This window comes from Pipistrellus hanaki (genome assembly GCF_964339955.1).
Source record: "Pipistrellus hanaki genome assembly, chromosome: X".
Taxonomy (NCBI): Eukaryota; Metazoa; Chordata; class Mammalia; order Chiroptera; family Vespertilionidae; genus Pipistrellus; species Pipistrellus hanaki.
The window spans coordinates 19,281,700-19,300,843 of record NC_140524.1 but is presented as its reverse complement, the minus strand read 5'-3'; the positions used below and the strand labels follow the sequence as shown (position 1 = coordinate 19,300,843).

General features: G+C 42.6%; 1 protein-coding gene across 1 annotated transcript in view; it reads right to left on the bottom strand.

Moving 5' to 3' along the window:
• Positions 1-14,206, bottom strand: part of MCF2 (MCF.2 cell line derived transforming sequence) — a 71,210-nt gene extending 57,004 nt beyond the window's left edge. Inside the window, exon 1 of the mRNA XM_084870918.1 lies at positions 13,899-14,206. Coding sequence (XP_084727044.1) covers positions 13,899-13,949 — 51 coding nt within the window. The 5' untranslated portion in view covers positions 13,950-14,206. The remainder of the gene's footprint in view (positions 1-13,898) is intronic.
• Between the last annotated feature and the right edge of the window lie 4,938 nt (positions 14,207-19,144).

The window sequence follows — 19,144 nt, the reverse complement described above, 5'->3', positions numbered from 1 at the left end:
GAAATCAATAAAAATATTTTAAAAGACCCCAAAGAGATCCCTCACCCCTTCTGCCCATTTAGGGACACAGAGAAAAGACCTATGAACCAGGAAGTGGGCTGTCACCAGACATAGAATCTGTACTTCCAGCCTCTAGAACTATGGGAAATTTCTATTTAAAAGCCATTCAGTCTATGGAATTCTGCTATGGCACGCCAAACAAACTATACATATAAAAAAAAAAGCCTATTACTATTCTCAATATTAGTTCCTAATAAAAACTGTTATCTTTCAACATGATATTGCTCTTCCAATACCAAATGATTAGTAGTGGGATGAAAATTTTAGGTATAAGCAGGACCAAAGTCCTATCCTAGGGTTTTTTAAATTAGTGCTGAGGAAACTTTAAAAACTACTGGTACTTGTGACCCCTGCTGCTCAGGAAAGCTTCAAAGCCAAATTTTATAGAGAAAAATTAGATACAGAGAGTTCCAATGATAATGTACATTCTAAACTCTATTATGTATATAATGTATGTTTTATTTCATGCTAAGAATGGTACACACTTGCCACAATTATTGTAAGAATTAAAATAAATAGTGAATATAAAAGTACTTTTAAATTCTCAAAAAATTAATAAGATAATTTACTTTGGATTCTTAGACCTAGAACAAGTAAGTTTAGGTAGAAATACACTGGAATATGGATAGTCTTCCTTAAAGAGAGATGCTGACAAGGGATTTGTGCGAATTCTGAGCCTATTTTTAGATTGAGAACACTGATTCTATTTCTATCCCATTCACTTTAGAACTTTTTCCTTCTCCTTCACATGGGTAAATTACTAGTATTAGTATTATTATTATACTTACCTGCTTTGATCCAGCTTATTTTTTCATACTTCACTAGAATTGAAAGTACCCTACTTTTGCCAACACTTAAAGCAAAATTACTTTTATTCTTTCGTGGATTCTAGGTTAATGTAGTTGCATCTTCTATTTGACTTTATTTTTTTTATAAATATATTTTATTGATTTTTTACAGAGAGGAAGAGAGAGGGACAGAGAGTTAGAAACATCGATGAGAGAGAATCATCGATCAGCTGCCTCTTGCACACCCCCAACAGGGGATGTGCCTGCAACCGAGGCACATGCCCTTGACCAGATTCGAACCTGGGACCTTTCAGTCTGCAGGCCGACGCTCTATCCACTGAGCCAAACTGGTTTTGGCTATTTTACTTTCTTTTATGTCATATTCTCTGGTGTTAAATAGAACATCTGTGGATACAAGATATATGGATGACCAACTTAAAGCCTCAAGTTCTCACCCTCTTCCAAAACTGGGGTGGAGGATACTATGAGAACAGAGAAGGCCATGTGACAACCCTCCACCTGAGATAAGGCCCTGGTCTCTACACTGCCATTCCTAGGAAAACAAGGCTGTCCCATTAGCCAGGTCCAGGTCTGATCACATAGCAGGGAAAAAATTACACAGAAGAGAGAAGAACCACAATCCACAAAAACCACAGGGAGGAGTTTCAGTGGGGTTTGGAAGTATACACCGGCTCCTAAGTCAAAGTTTAATGTTTATTAAATCAGTTATCGTTTATTAAATCAGTTATTGTTGCTATTTGATAAAGTAGTTTATCCCAAACATTGACAGCTGTATAAAATGTTCCCAAAGGTAATTCTAAATCTATTCAGATCATTCTTAAGTAAAACTTTCTGATTAGTTTATTATACAGCCTTCTTCTTTAATTCCTTCAAAATGTTTAGTGACTTAATTATCATAAAATGCCCACAAATAAGCTGTATTTTCAAAGAAATCCAGATTTCTCTATGAAACTCCCAAGATTTTTAAAGATGGGAAACAAATTGAAGGTTTGTAAAAACATTAATAAACACAAATATTATATGGTCTAAACCAGTGTTTCCCAAACTTTTGACATATGTGTACCCCTTCTATAATTTCCGTAACACTGAGTACCCCTCATACTCATGAGAATGTAGAATTAGGCACAGCTAAGCATGGTGCAGTGCATATCCCCACCAAACTCCGGTGCAACGCGTACCCCCACCAAACTCTTCCCGTACCCCTGGGGGTACATGTACCACACTTTGGGAAACACTGTTCTAAACAAATACATCTATGGGCTACTAGTTTGTAAATTTTAAACTAAAGCTTCATATATCTGAACATAGGCCAATATCAATATGTACACTTTTCTGACTGTGATCACTGGCTGTGAGAATCTGGAGGAAATAGAGAAATTTTGAGAAGTTTAACCTGAAGGACCATATGGATTCAAGATGTGTTTGCAGATAGGCATAGAGAGACAGTACTTTTCCTCTATACTAAGATATTTATATAACTAAAAGCTTCAAGATAACCTATTTTAAAGCTAGTATTCAAATGAGCAATCAAAGCATGATGCCATCATTATCTTAATTCCAAAACCAGATAAAAACACTACAAATAAAATTACAGGCCAATATCCCTGATGAACATAGAAGCTAAAATCATATACAAAATATTAACAAATCAGATCCATCAATATAATAAAAAGATCATACACAATGACCAAGTGGGATTCATTCAAAGAATGCAGGGTGGGTACAATATCCACAAAGCAATGAACATGACACACCACATAAACAAACTGAAAGACAAAAATCACATGATCCTAACAATAGATACAGAATTAAGCATTTAACAAAATCCAGCACCCTTTTTTTTAAATATATTTTATTGACTTTTTTTTACAGAGAGAAAGGGAGAGGGATAGAAAGTTAGAAACATAGACGAGAGAGGAACATCGATCAGCTGCCTCCTACACACCCCCCACTGGGGATGTGCCTGCAACCAAGGTACATGCCCTTGACCGGAATTGAACCCAGGACTCTTAAGTCCACATGCTGACACTCTATCCATTGAGCCAAACTGGTTTCGGCAAGCACCCTTTTTTAATAAAAATTCTCAGCAAAGTAGGAATAGAGGGATCATACCTCAACATAATAAAGATCATATATGTCAAACTTACAGCCAACATCATACTCAATGGTCAAAACTAAAACCATTTCCACTAAGAATAGAAACAAGATAGTGGTGTCCGTTTTCACCACTTTTATTCAACAAACTGAAAGTCTTAGCCACGGTGATCAGACAAGAAGAAAACATAAAAAGCATCCAAATTGGAAAGGATGAAGTAAAACTCTCATTATTTGAAGATGAAATAATATTGTGCATAGAAAACTTAAAGACTCCACCAAAAAACTACTAGATTTAATTAACCAATTTGGCAATATAGCAGAATATAAAATTAATACCTAGAAATCTATCACATTTTTATACACCAATAATGAATTCTCAGAAAGAGAAACTAAAAAAATAATCCCAGTAACTACTGCAACAAAAACATTAAGATACTTAGGAATAAATTTAACCAAGGAGATAAAAGACTTGTACTCAGAAAACTACAGGATATTGAAAAAAGAGACAGAGGAAGATATAAACAAGTAGAGGAATATGCCGTGTTCATGAATTAGTAGAATTAACATCATTAAAATGTCCATACCATCCAAAGCAATCTACAGTTTCAATGTAATCCCTATTAACATACCAATAGCATATTTCACAGATCTAGAACAAATACTCCAAAATTTATATGGAACCAAAAAATACCATGAACAGTTGCAGCAATCTTCAGAAATAAGGACAAAGTTGGAAGGATCGCAATATAAATATCAAGCTATACTACAAAGCCACTGTAACCAAAACAGCCTGGTACTGGCACAAGAACAGGCATATAGATCAATGTAACAGAAAAGAAACCCCAGAAACTGACCCAAGCTATTCATAGCAGCATAATTTACAATAGCCAAGATCTGGAAACAGCCCAGATGCTTATCAGTAGATAAGTAGATTAAAAAAAAAAACTGTGGCAGAATCCAAGATGGCTGCTCGGGTAGGCAACTAGCCGCAGCCGCACACAACAATTTTAATAAATACAACTAAAATATAAAATGGACATTACCCAGAACTACAGGAAAGTCGACTGACTGGAAATCCTACAACAAGAAGCAAGGAGAAAACCAGAAGGAAGCACGGAGGAGCTGTAAAAGCCTAAGGTACGGAGACACGCGGCGCACGCGGAGAGGACGGAGCCGGAGAGGAGGGAGGCCGAGTGCCTGGCGGGCGTTCCCTAGCGGAAAGGAGATAAAACTCCGACTGTGCTGGGCCCCCGACTGCTCTGAACCCCAGTTCTGGGCCAGACCCCGGGGACTCAGGCTCAGCCATAGGGAGCTGGGCTGTAAGTCGGAACCCCGGGGTAGCGGAGAAAGGAGGTCCCGGAGGCGCGCACACTGCCCCCAGAGAAGGGACGGCCGGCTGTGCCGCGGGATTGCCCTGACGGGAAGGAGACTGGGGCTCCAGACTGCTGTGAACGCCACCTCCAACTCCACTTCCAACTGAACTGAACCCCAGTTTCGGGCCCATTGCGGGAGAGCTTACACTGTTTGGTAGCAGGCGAAAATCGAGGGCACCTTTCTCTCAGAGGCGCTTGCAACAAGTACTGAAGGACCCTGAGTCTCAGGAGTCGCATAGGGCGGGGCTGACGGAAGCCGAGGCTGTAGGCTCCACCCTGAAACGCCGCCCCATCAGGAAAGCTGCCTGCGAAAATGCCTAAACCAAATAGATCACAAAGGAAAGAAATGGAGGACAAAAAGCGACTGGATATAGAGTTCAAAACCACACTTATAGGGTTTTTCAAGAGACTCCTAGAAAAGGCCGATAAAATAAATGAGACCTATGAGGATATGAAAAGGGATCAACAAGAAATGCTAAGGGATCAACAAGAAATAAAGAATACATTGTCTGAAATAAAAAATATTCTACAGAGTCCTAAAAACAGAAGGGAAGATCGCAAGAATCAAGTCAAAGATTTGGAACATAAAGAGCCAGAAGACACTCCTCCACAGAAGCTAGAAGGCAAGAGAATCCAGAAAATTGAAGATAATGTAAGAAACCTCTGGGACAACTTCAAACGATCCAACATCAGAATCATGGGGGTCCCAGAAGATGAGAGAGAGCAAGATATTGAAAACATACTGAAAGAAATAGTGACAGAAAACTTCCCCCACCTGGGGAAAGAATTGGACTTACAAGTCCAGGAAGCACACAGAACTCCAAATAAGAGGAATCCAAAGAGGACCACACCAAGACAAATCATAATTAAGATTCCAAGAGCAAAGGACAAAGAGAGAATATTAAAAGCAGCAAGAGCTAAGCAGGTGGTTACCTATAAAGGAGCACCTATACGATTGTCAGCTGATTTCTCAACAGAAACCATGCAGGCCAGACGGGAATGGCAAGAAATATTCAAGGTGATGAATAGCAAGAACCTACAGCCAAAAATACTCTACCCAGCAAAGCTATCACTCAGAATCGAAGGTCAGATAAAGAGCTTCACTAATAAAAAAAAGCTAAAGGAGTTCATCACCACCAAACCAGAATTATATGAATTGCTGAAGGGGGTTCTTTCAGAAGAGAAAGTAAATAAAGATAAAAATATGAACAACAAATACATAACTATCAACAAGTGAATCTAAAAACCAAGGAAATTAAAAAAAAAATCTGATGAACAATATTAACTGTTGAATATAATAGAATCAGAGGTATGGAAGGGGAGTGAACTGATGATTCTTGGGGAAAAGGGGACAGGGGAATGTGGGAAGAGACTGAACATAAACTGTGCACCTATGGATGAGGACAATGGGGGTTGGGGAAAGGGCAGAGGGTGGGGTGGGAAGGGGGCGGAAAAGGAACACTTGTAATAATATGAACAATAAAAATTTATTTAAAAAAAAAATAAAATAAAATAAAAAAATAAAAAAAATAAAAAATAAAAAAAAATAAAAAATAAAAAATAAAAAGCTAGGGACGAAAAAAAAAACAAAAAAAAAAAAAACTGTGGTACAGTTACACAATAAATACTAAGTGGTTGTAAAGAAGAAGGAACTATTACCCTTTGAGGCAACATGGAGAGACCTGGAGAGTATTATGCTAAGTGAAATAAGCCAGTCAGAGGAAGACAAGTATTGCATGATCAAACTCACATGTGGAATTTAATAAACAAAACAAATTGATGAAGAGGATCCAAGATGGCTGCTCGGGTATACACCTAGCCGCAGCAGCTCACAACAATTTCAAGGGAATACAACTAAAATGTAGAGTGGACATTGCCCAGAGCTACAGGTAGTCGACTGACTGAAAACTCTACAATAGGAAGGAGGGAGAAAACCAGAAGGAAAATCAGAGGAGCTGAAAAAAAGCCTAAGGTACGGAGACATGTTGCGCGCTCGCACGCGCGCGCGCGCGGAGAGGTCGCAGCCGGAGAGGAGGAGAGGGCTGGGTGCTGCCTGGCGTTCCCTAGCAGGAAGGAAATAGAACACCCAGCCTGGGCTGAACCCCCGAACCGGCAGCGCTGAGCCCCAAGTTATGTGCCAGACCCTGGGGACCCAGGCTCCGGCAGGGGGAGACAATCCCGGGGGACGGCGAAATGCGGGGCCCCCCGGAGTCGCGCGCACATGGCGCGCAGAGGACTGAATGTTGACTCTGATGCTGGATTACCCTAGCCGGAAGAAACAAAGCCTCCGGCGGCAGCTCTGAGCCTCAGTCCAGACTGCCCCGAACTCCAGGTCTGGGTCAGTCCCTGGGGACCCAGGCTCGGGCAGGGGGAGACGGAGCTGTGAGGTGGAGTCCTGGGAGCGCGGCGAAAGGCCGAGCCCCCGGAGTCGCGCACACTGTGCGCAGAGGACAGTCTGTTGACTCTGATCCTGGACTCCCCTAGTGGGAGGGAGAAAGAAAGCTCCAGACTGGAGGAACGCCACGAGGAGCAGGAGCCCCTGCCGGACACCGGCCAGCCGGGCGCCAGCAAGGAGCCGGGCGACGGGGCCCCCAGTGGGGGGGGTGCCCCTGAGCCTTCGACTGCTGAGCGCTGGCAACGGAGCCAAGGACGGGGGCTGCTTCCTGGGCGGCGCCGACCCCGGCAACAGGCTGGAGCAGCGCGGGAGCCCACGGAGAACAAAGGGGTGCCACAGGCCAACCTGCTGAGCTCCCAGGACAAGGAGGAAGAAACCAAAGAAGTTCTCAATGTGAAGAAATCAAGTGAGAGCAAATGATAGTAAAATTACTTAAGAAAGAATACAAAGAAGATCTTGAAAAATCAAAGACTAAGTCAGAACTCAACGCACCAGCCAACATTGCAACATAAATGCGTTTTGTTTTGTTTTTTTTAAAAAGAAAAAAAAAAGGAGAAAAAAGGGACAGAATGTTGGAACAGCGGCGACCAGGCCTAGAGTGGCCAGGCACAAGGCAGTGGCAGCTGGGCCCGGAGCAGCAGTGGCCAGGCCCCAGAGCAGCAGCAGCCAGAACAAGAGCATCAACGGCCAGCACTGGAGCAGCCAGACCTGGGGCAGTGGCAGCCAGGCCTGAGGCAGAGGCGGCCAAGCCCAGGGTGGCCAGTCCAGGAACACCCAGACACGGAGTGGCTGGGCCCGGAGAAGCCCGGTCCAGAGCAGCCGGGTTGGGAGCAGCCAGGCCCAGAACAGCAGTAGCCAAGCACGGAGCATCCAGGCTGGGAGCAGCCAGGCTCGGAGCAGCCGGGTTGGGTGCGGCCAGGCCCGGAGCAGCGGCGGCCAGGCTGGGAGCGGCCAGGCCCGGAGCAGCTGGGTCTGGTGTGGCCAGGCCTGGAGCAGCGACTGCCAGGCTAGGAGCGGCCAGACCCGGAGCAGCAGCTGCCAGGCTGGGAGCAGCCAGGTCCGGAGCAGCCGGGTCTGGTGTGGCCAGGCCCGGAGCAGCGGCTGCCAGGCTGGGAGCGGCCAGGCCCAGAGCAACAGCTGCCAGGCTGGGAGCGGCCAGGCCCGGAGCAGCTGGGTCTGGTGCGGCCAGGCCCGGAGCAGCGACTGCCAGGCTGGGAGCGGCCAGGCCCGGAGCAGCCGGGTCTGGTGCGGCCAGGCCAGGAGCAGCGGCTGCCAGGCTGGGAGCGGCCAGGTCTGGAGCAGCAGCTGCCAGGCTGGGAGCGGCCAGGCCCGGAGCAGCCGGGTCTGGTGCGGCCAGGCCAGGAGCAGTGGCTGCCAGGCTGGGAGCGGCCAGGCCCGGAGCAGCGGCTGCCAGGCTGGGAGCGGCCAGGCCCAGAGCAGCCGGGTCTGGTGCGGCCAGGCCCGGAGCAGTGGCTGCCAGGCTGGGAGTGGCCAGGCCCGGAGAAGCGGCTGCCAGGCTGGGAGCGGCCAGGCCCGGAGCAGCCGGGTCTGGTGCGGCCAGGCCAGGAGCAGCGGCTGCCAGGCTGGGAGCGGCCAGGCCCGGAGCAGCGGCTGCCAGGCTGGGAGCGGCCAGGCCCGGAGCAGCCGGGTCTGGTGCGGCCAGGCCCGGAGCAGCGACTGCCAGGCTGGGAGCGGCCAGGCCCGGAGCAGCCGGGTCTGGTGCGGCCAGGCCCGGAGCAGCGGCTGCCAGGCTGGGAGCGGCCAGGCCCGGAGCAGCCGGGTCTGGTGCGGCCAGGCCAGGAGCAGCGGCTGCCAGGCTGGGAGCGACCAGGCCCGGAGCAGCAGCTGCCAGGCTGGGAGCGGCCAGGCCCGGAGCAGCCAGGTCTGGTGCGGCCAGGCCAGGAGCAGCGGCTTCCAGGCTGGGAGCGGCCAGGCCCGGAGCAGCAGCTACCAGGCTGGGAGCGGCCAGGCCCGGAGCAGCCGGGTCTGGTGCGGCCAGGCCAGGAGCAGTGGCTGCCAGGCTGGGAGCAGCCAGGCCCGGAGCAGCGGCTGACAGGCTGGGAGCGGCCAGGCCCAGAGCGGCCGGGACCGGAGCAACCGGTCCCAGAGCAGCCGGGTCGGGTGCGGCCAGGCCTGTAACAGCAACAGCCAAGTCCAGAGCAACTAGGTCGGGAGCGGCAGTGACCAGACCCGGAGCAGCTGGTTGTGGAACGAACCAGAGCAACAGAGGCCAGGCCCGGAGCAGCCAGGCCCGAAACAGCTTGCTCCTCGCCTGTACCTGCCCACGGCTGCCTCTCAGACATGGCTGGAAACTTTTGCGGGAACTTGAGGGTCTGCTGAATCAAGTGATGAAGGCTTAGATCTGGATGTGTTGAGTTAGTATAGCGCTGGGGTGTTGATCTGTGAGTGCCTTGGGTGGGGCCTGGATGAGGCTGGTTGACCTATTTGAAAATGTCTTTTGTGTGAAGTGTATCATTGGGCATGTGGAGGTATTATTGATATGAGAAAATGCTAAGTAACAGATTTACTATCTGAAAAGGGATTTACTATCGGGGAAAGGGAGGGAGGAAGAGACTGAACATAAACTGTGCACCTATGGATGAGCACAATGGGGGATGGGGAGGGGGCAGAGGGTAGGGTGGGAACCTGGTGGAGGGAGGAAGAAATGAGGAACCTTTGTAATAATATGAACAATAAAGATTGATTTAAAAAAAAAAAAAAAAAAAAAAAAAAAACAAATTGATGATCAAAATAGGTCCAGAGATATAGCAGCATGGAACAAATTGATAAATCTCAGAGAGAAGGAAGAGTGGGTAGGTGGGTGGGAAGAGTTTAACCAAAGTACTTGTATGCATATATGTATAACTCATGGACACAGACAATAGGGTAGTGAAGGCCTGGGGTAGGAGGGGGGGACAGGCTAGAACGGGTCAATGGGGAAATAAAGGACACATATGTAATACTCCAACAATAAAGATTTTTTTAATGGACAATCAAATAGCATATCACATAACATAAACAGTATTAGATGCATGCATATAAATCAGCAAATATATCTCGAATCCATTGAGCTTCCCCATTTTGATTTGGAAAAACTACATTCCTAAACACTTGGGAAGTTGCTTTAAGGCTCTCTAATTTGTATGGTTATAAAACATGAATGGCACAATTTCTATGTTCACCAAAATCAAATCCTAGATTTTAAAATTGTAAATCATTTTTGAGAACTTGTCAAAATAGCAAAGAGATGTGGGCAACTGTAAGTCTTGTTTTATTTTGTCATTATTTCTTTTCTTTTTTTTTTTTTAAATAGCATGAGAGAAGAAGCAGTATTGCTTTTAGCTTTATTGCAGGAATTGTTTTTTGGAGTTCCAACATGTGACTGCTTAAAGGCACTCAAGTAAAAACAGAGTATGTTGCCCATTTTCATAAAGCTCAGAGCCATTTCTCTGATCACTCACTGTGCATGGCCCACCCAACCCTCTACTGCAGTTCTTACTGGTTCTTCAGGTTCATGGGCACATAATTAGCTTTCTCTGATCTTTTCCTCCAAAAGAAGAGATTTACTCCCTTCTCCTCATGTGTTCTCTCAGATCACCCAGTTATATGGCCTTATAGCAATAAGGACAGCAGTAACAACACACCTCCATGCACGAATTTCGTGCACCGGGCCTCAAGTTATAATCTAATATCATAAATAACATAATGTTGAGTTGTTGGCATGTGTTTGACCTTAATAAGGTTCAAACTACGGTATCTGTTTAGAAAAGACTGGGGGAAATTTCATAACTCTAGCTATAGAGAAGAGTTTCCAAGGCCATGACTTACTTTTCTCCACACTCTTTCATACCCCACCCCACACTTTAAGAGTACAGATAGTATGAGTTACTTTACAGATCACAAAAAACTTGCCAAGTGACCTCAGGGGCACTACAGTCCTAGGAAATACTCCTTCCTTGTGGTTTGCCTTTCTTTTCCCATATCTATTCTCATCTTCTCTTCCTCAGTTGGTCACAGTCATTACAATTTCCACCAAGTAACCAATTTAATTCTCTCTTTGGACTTTAAATCCACTGTACCATCCTTTTGAGTACTACCTATCATAGCCTCCAGAATCAGGCCAACTCTAGAGATCATCCAAGGTTAAACCATTGTGTCACCAGATGAGTTTAAGATTTTTCACTCTGGTCAAGCACTATCCATGTAAGCAAAACAAATATATCTTCCACTATAATTCCGGGCTTCAGACTTAACCTAATAAATTTAATGTTAAGATATTTGCTGTTAGGGGCCTCTTCAACTAATTCATTTAAGAGAATAATGAACTAATCATCTGAGAGATGCAAATAAACAACAATAAGGTACCATCTCACACCTGTCAGAATGGCTACCATCAACAAATCAACAAACGACAAGTGCTGGCAAAGACGCAGAGAAAAAGGAACCCTCATGCACTGCTGGTGGGAATGCAGACTGGTGCAGCCACTGGGGAGAACAGTATGGGATTTCCTCAAAAAGTTAAAAATGGAATTCTCATTCGACCCAGTAATCCCACTTCTAGGAATATATCCCAAGAAACCAGAAACACCAATCAGAAAGGACATATGTACCCCTATGTTCATAGCAGCATAATTAACAATAGCTAAGAGTTGGAAACAGCCTAAGTGCCCATCAGCAAATGAGTGAATTAAAAAATGGTAAAACATCTACACAATGGAATACTACACTGCTATAAAAATAGAAAGAACTCTTAGCATTTGAAACAGCATGGATGGACATGGAGAGCATTATGCTAAGTGAAATAAGCCAGAGAAAGATAAATATCATATGGTCTCACTCATATGTGGAATATCATGAACAACATAAACAGATGAACTAAAATAGATCCAGAGACATAGAAGCATCGCACAGACCATCCAACATCAGGGTGAAGGCAGGGGGGGCGGGGCAGAGATCAACCAAAGGACTTGTATGCATGCATATAAGCATAACACATGGACTAAGTCAGTAGGGGGATGAGGCATGTGCTGGGGGTGGGAATCAGCAGGGAGAGGTCAATGGAGGAAAAGGACTAATATGTAACTCTTTAAACAATAAAAGTTTTTTTTAAAAAGGGAATAATGGAAGAAACAAAGAAAGGTATAAAAACATATGCTTTTGAATAAGGCCCAAATATCATCTCCTTTATGAGGCCTTCCCCATCAACTAGAATTTCTTTCATATTAGTTTGTATGAACATGTCCTATCACTTTGACCAAGTGATCCCACTTCTAGGAATATATCCTAAGAAACCAGAAACTCCACTCAGAAAGAATATATTCATAGCAGCATAATTTACAATAGCCAAGATCTGGAAACATCTCAGAAGCCTATCAGCAGATAAGTTAATAAAAAAGCTGTGGTAAGGTTTCACAATATATACTCTCCTATATAACTCTTTCAGTTCAGTAGCCACTCCATATTTATTTACCTTTGTAACCTATATTTTGTGTAACACAGTACTAGATAAGTCTCTTCAATGATTATTTGTATGCTGTATTTTTTGTATGTATATCAATATATAATATATTTGAAACTAAGTTCAGCACTGAGAATATATATCTACACTAATAAAAGAGAAACATGCAAATTGACCGCCCCTCCGCTACACCCACCAGCCAATCAGAGCGAGTATGCAAGTTAACACAACAAAGATGGAGGTTAATTTGCATACACAGGCTTGTAGTGAAGGCTGAAGGCAGCATAGAAGGAAGCCAAGCACTGCAGAAGGGAGTGAAGCTGCAAAGAAGCAAGCGGGGTGGCAGAGACAGGAGGGAAGCAGGTGGAAGCAGATGGGAGGAGGGGGCAGAGAACCCCTATTTCTCTGGCCGCAGGAAGCCCTATTCTTGAGGGAATCTTCCTGTAATGGGCCTCTAGTTTATATATAATGAACTAGGTAGGAACTTTCTGAAAGCAGTCAGTTACTTTTGATAACAAAAGTACTAATGTCAGTTGTACCCAATACCACAAAGCACCTAATACAGGCATTTATTGTGCACCATAAATTGTCTATTAAAAGTCTGAATCTATTATTCCCATAATGCAAAATCATGTGTAGAGCTGATGATACAAGTTTGTTAAAATAAAGATTCATATCCTAAACTGTAGTTGTAAAATAGCATTCTATGATAAGAGCATTTTTAGACTATAACACATTTACTCACCCACTGATGGTCAGTAACAAAATCCTTACTTGTTTTTTCACTTATCTTACTTTTGATTCCAAATGTCATTTTTAATGTCTGATTTTTACTTTCTTATTCTTTGTGTGTGTTGTCTCAGCATTTTTAATGATCAAGGATTAAATTTTAAATAATAATATCAATAATGCTATCTTAAGTTTTGAAAGAAATAGAGGGGCATTTAAACCCTGTTGATAGCCAGTTAGTTGTTAAATAAGCTAGCTTTATTTTGCATTTCCCTCAAATATATCTAAATATAACTTTAGAAATTTGTTGGGAATTTAGTATACAAGTGAGCTAATGAAGGTATGATTTTAGGTAGAAAATTGTTGGAAACATATCTGCAAGGAGAGATTTCTAAATTCTAGCCTATAATGAAAAGTCAGTCACTCTTTTTTCCTTAAAAAAATAAGTTGTCAACATGCTAACATTCTATATCTTTAAAGTTTTAATTTGGAGAAGTATTAACATCAGAAAGACTGAACCATTAACCTTTACATTTTTTTTTTTACTTATATAGTAACACCCAGGAAAGGCTTCCTTTTAAATATTGATGAAGTTATCTCCAGACCTTATCCATTATATCATACTCTACTTGACCATGATGAAAGACTGAATCCTTTTGTCAGATGTTATTTTAACTAGTGACCTAAAGCTACTCTGCCAAATGATTTAAAATTGTTTATACAGTCTGAAATAACATGACTAACAGTACTTCCTCATAAAAACTTGATTACATTTAGATTTTCAAATTATATTCTATGTTTCCCTATGTCAACATCACTGTAAATCACATCAATGCAATCCATACAAATACAAGTCTCGATTCTCTTATCTGTCCTTAAAAGCCCCATTCAGCAGTTTGTGCTATAGCACCATGCTGCAGCATTCCTGCACTTGAACTTGGGAACAGGCTTTCCAGGACTGCAGGCAGAGCCCTTACCGCATTCCTTCTGAACCTCATCTTGCCTCCCGGGGGAGTTGCTTCTGCCATCTCGTCTATACACAACAACACTCTTCTTTTCCAATTGTCAATGAAGCATTGATGAAATATGAGCTGCTTCTTGGGTAGTATTGAAAAACGGCAGCCAAAAATCTCTATCAAACAAAGCTACCGTTAGCTGTAGCTGCTTCCATTACTACCGTGGCAGCACTATAAGAAAACCACTATCCCTGATTAGTCAGCTGACAAATCCTTCCCTGCTGCTCATTGTAATTCAGAGTTGACACATCCCCAATTACTTAGCCTGATTGAACCTCATGGATTAGTTTATGCTGGACTTCTCAAGATGGTCAGGCAATTCCTGAGAGTGGAGGAAGAAGAAAAAAAGACTCTCCTCCTAAGGGCTTGATGGGACTGGCTTTCTCCTCTGCTCAGTTTGATTTTTAAGGTGGAATGCTAAGAATCTTTGTGAAGGTAGTATGAAATGATAGCTTGATCTTGTCCTATGTTGGTCTGTGACTTAAAATTCAATTATGGGTGTTTTTTTTTAATTTAGTCTGTTATATGTTTAAGCCTTATGGAAGTTTACAGGTTTTAATTTTTTTCCTTATAATAACCTAGAAAGAACATAACATGCAAATGTTTTAAGATGGATATGATTATCACCCAAATTAACATTTCCCCAAAAGGTGTAACTAAAAAAAAATCTTGTCTCCTATCATGAATTCTGAAGTATAACCTAATTGCATAGTGTATTTTAAAATCTACATATTAAGATCTTCAAATTGAATCATAAAATTATTTTATAGACAGTCATTTAAAATAATATACCACGTGAGAAACAAAGATAGCAGCATAAATACCTAAACTGCTGCCTTGCACAACAATTTCAACTACAACTTAAAGACAAAATGTCTTTATTACCCAGAACCACAGGAAAGCTGGCTGAGTAGAAGTTCTACAATTAGGAGAGAGAAAAGAGCATTGAGACATGCACAGCACTGAAAACCTGAGGTATGGAGGCAGAGGCATGCGAAATCAGGCTGGTGACACACAATTGGATGTGCTGCTTTTTTTCAACCCGAAGGGAGACACGCTCCCGATTACTCTGAAATCCAGTTTCTGGGGAGACCCTGAGGACCCAAACTCCTACAGGGAGAAGCTGGATTGTCAGCCATCAGGTCAGAAATTAAAGGTGACTTTCTTGTAGAGGTGCCCACAGCAATCATTGTTTACTGAATTGGGACGTGGACATGGGGACTTGGAAACTCTGAGACCCAGAGAAGGCTGACTGGCAATCATCGCTGTTTGCCACACTCTAGCCTAGTGACTCCCTGAGATGCTGTCCTGCACAATCTACAAACCCACTCAAGCTCCATGCAGTGGCATTTGAATATAAATGGCCTGCCCTATCACAACTTAACCAAACAATCTACAGCTCTGGTCAGACAGTTCCAAAACCTCCAAACCCCAAGCAAATAGAAGAAAACTGAAGTTCTCCCTGTAGCACCTGCTGAGTGGCCTCAGACAGTAGCTGTCCTGTACCCCAATGGAAATCTAGAAGCTAGTGTATCTAGTGGTCTGTGTGAGACAACACCAGATTTCAACTACTGTCATAAGGGACACATTCAAGAGGCAGACTCAGTGAGCACCAAAGCCCCACTGAAACAAATCCTGCCCCATAAGCTTGTATCCAGCACAGCAATTCTTCCATTATAGACACAGCAGGTCCTCATAGCCAATTGGCCTGGAGGTCAATTCCTCCCACCGACACCAACAGCAATCAAAAACTTAACTACAACAAGGCTGTACACACAGTCCATAAAGAGGTGCACCAAGAGTGTCCACCTCAGGTAACTAGGAGGCTGATCCATTGAGCCATATACCACATTTTCCGGCGTATAAGACGACTTTTGAAACAAAAAAGAAAGCCTGCTCAGATTGGCCAGAGTCAGAGAGGTGGTCTATTAAAAAAAGAACTGGTGTTGCCTCGGGAGTGGGGGGTAGTCTTATACAGCAAATATAGGCCTAAACCTATGTTTTAACTGTAAAATTAGGGGGGTTGTCTTATACGCCGGAAAATACGGTAGGACACATAGCACACAAAGCCACCTTACCAACTGAGGGAAGCAGTAAAAATGAGAAGACAAGGAAACAGATCACAAATGAAAGAAATGGAGGAAAACAAACAACTGGATATAGAGTTCAAAACCACGGTTATAAGGTTTTTCAAGAATTTTCTAGAAAAGGCCGATAAATTCAATGAGACCCTCAAGGATATGAAAAAGAAAAACTAGAAATTAAACATACACTGACTGAAATAAAAAAATTTATACAGAAACCCAACAGCCGACTAGAGGAACACTAGAATCAAGTCAAAGATTTGAAATACAAAGAAGCAAAAAACAGGCAACTGGGAAAGGAAAAAGAATCCAAAAAGTTGAAGATAGTGTAAGAAGCCTCTGGGACAACTTAAAGCATACCAATATCAGAATTATGGGGGTGCCATAAGAAGAGAGAGAGAGCAAGATACTGAAAACCTATTTGAAAAAATAATGACAGAAAATTCCCCCACCTGGTAAAATAGACTTACAAGTCCAGGAGTGCACAGAACCCCAAACAAAAGGAATCCAAAGAGGACCACACCAAGACACATCATAATTAAAATGCCAAGGGCAAAAGACAAAGAGAGAATATTAAAAGCAGCAAGAGAAAAACAGTGAGTTACCTACAATGGAGCACCCATATGGCTGTCAGCTGATTTCTCAACAGAAACTATGCAAGCCAGATGGGAGTGGCAAGAAATTCAAAGTGATGAATAGCAAGAACCTACAACCAAGATTACTCAGAAAAGCTATCATTTAGAATTGAAAGTCAGATAAAGAGCTTCACAGACAAGAAAAAGCTCAAGGAGTTCATCACCACCAAACCAGTATTATATGAAATACTGAAAGGTATTCTTTAAGAAGAGGAGGAAGAAGAAAAAAGTAAAAATAAAAATTATGAACAACAAATACATATCTTTCAACAAGTAAATCTAAAAATCAAGTGAATTAAAAATATGAGGAACAGAATAAACTGGTGAATATAATAGAATCAGGTGCATAGAATGAGGGGATTGATAATTCTCAGGGGGAAAGTGTGTGGCGGGTACGGGAAGAGACTGGACAAAAATCGTATACCTATGGATGAAGACAGTGGGGGGGGGGGGGTGCAAGTAAGGGCAGAGGGTGGAGTGGGAACCGGGTTGAGGGGAGCTGATGGGGGGAAAAGGGAGAAACAATTGTAATAATCTTAACAATAAAAAATTCATTAAATTTTTAAAAATAAATAAAATAAAACCTAAAAATAAATAAATAATATAACAAAGACAGTTAGACTTACCTATACAATGGCAATTTTCACCAGAATCCTTTATGAATACCAACTTTTGCTCTTGAAATTAGTTTGTATTCAGCTTTTACCTTTATTACAAACAGTGCCAAATGGCTACTAATGGTTGAGATACAATTAATTTGCTCTTGAGTATAGGTATAGAAACTACCACAAGCAGAAATGTTTAAAATGTTAAAAAGAAACACAAAGAATAATATATAGTTAGTTACACACTACCATCTCCTATTACCCCCACTTCCTGCCAGTGCCATCAATTTGGCAGTTATGAGAATAAAGGTACCCTGATTGCCCAGCTCTTTGCTGAACATGGTTCATTCCTCCCAAGTTAGACAGCATTCCTAGAAAAACAGAAAGAGGAGCATTACCTCCCCAAAGCAAGTCAGTATTCCTCTGTTAACCCCAAATCAATAGGATCACAACTGAATCTTATATTTCTCTTTTAGGAAAAACAAGATTCTATTACAAGAAATCAATTTGATTAATACAAAATAGGTTTTACTTCATTTAGCCCCATTGATGGGGCTCAACAATATATGGAGGTTAGATTTACTCTCTCCAAAGGAATTTTACCTTTTTTTAAAAACCACCTAATTTATTTGTCTATCCACAATTCATTTGAAAATTGATAGAAAGCAGGAGATGGAAAATGCACCAACTGAAATTCATAAAAATTCAATTTAACCCTGCCTCTTTTTATTACTTAGCTATTTATCACATAACTGTCCAAAGTGTGTACTTCCATGTAATTCCCTGTCTGCAAGACAATTAGGACATCTGCCTGGAATACTTAATCAGGAAATAAAGAGAATCAACATTACTATAAAAATGTGACTACTGCCTTAACTGGTTTGGCTCAGTGGATAGAATGTCAGCCTGCGAACTGAAGGGTCCCAGGTTCGATTCCGGTCAAGGGCATGTACCTTGGTTGCAGGCACATCCCCAGTAGGGCATGTGCAGGAGGCAGCTGATTAATGTTTCTCTCACATTGGTGTTTTTAACTCTCCATCCCTCTCACTTCCTCTCTGTAAAAATCAATGAAATATATATATATATATATATATATATATATATATATATATATATATATATATATATATATTTTAATGTGACTACTTTTGAAAAGGCAAAAAGATATTATACAAAGTCAAGGATTTGTAATTTTATTTGAGCAACTTGTGTGAATCAACTCTTCTCTCCATGGCTTATGATTAAAGAAATTTTAAAATTTCTGTTAAAGAAATTTTTTTAAAGTTGCTGACTTACCTAAGATGAGTAGTAATTCATACTGGGTATGAAAAGAATAATAATATCATTCATTTCACCATTGAGTTCAGTATACAGCTGACCCTTAAACAATGCAAGATTAGTATCCCAAGCACTCACATAGTCTAAAATATATATTCTAATAAAAGGGTAATATGCTAATTAGACCAAACATCTTCCAGACATCCTCCTGACAAAGCCACATTGGCAGGGGCCTAGGCAGAAGTGGTTAAGGGCAATCAGGTTGGCAGAGGCGAGCAATTTGGGGGCAATCAGGCCTGCAGGAGAGAGAAGTTGGGGAGTGATCAGGCCAGCAAGGGAAGGCAATTAGGGGCATTCAGGCTGGCAGGGGAGGGCAGTTAGGGGCAATCAGTCTGGCAGGGGAGGGCAGTTAGGGGGAAATCAGGCCAGCAGGGGACAGTTAGGAGCATCAGACCGGCAGGCAGAGATGGTTAAGGGCAATCAGGCAGGCAGGCAGGCGAGTGATTAGGAGCCAGCAGTCCAAGATTTCGAAAGGGATGTCCAACTGCTGGGATCAGGCCTAAACCAGCAGTCAGACATCTCCCAATGGGTTCTGGATTGGAGAG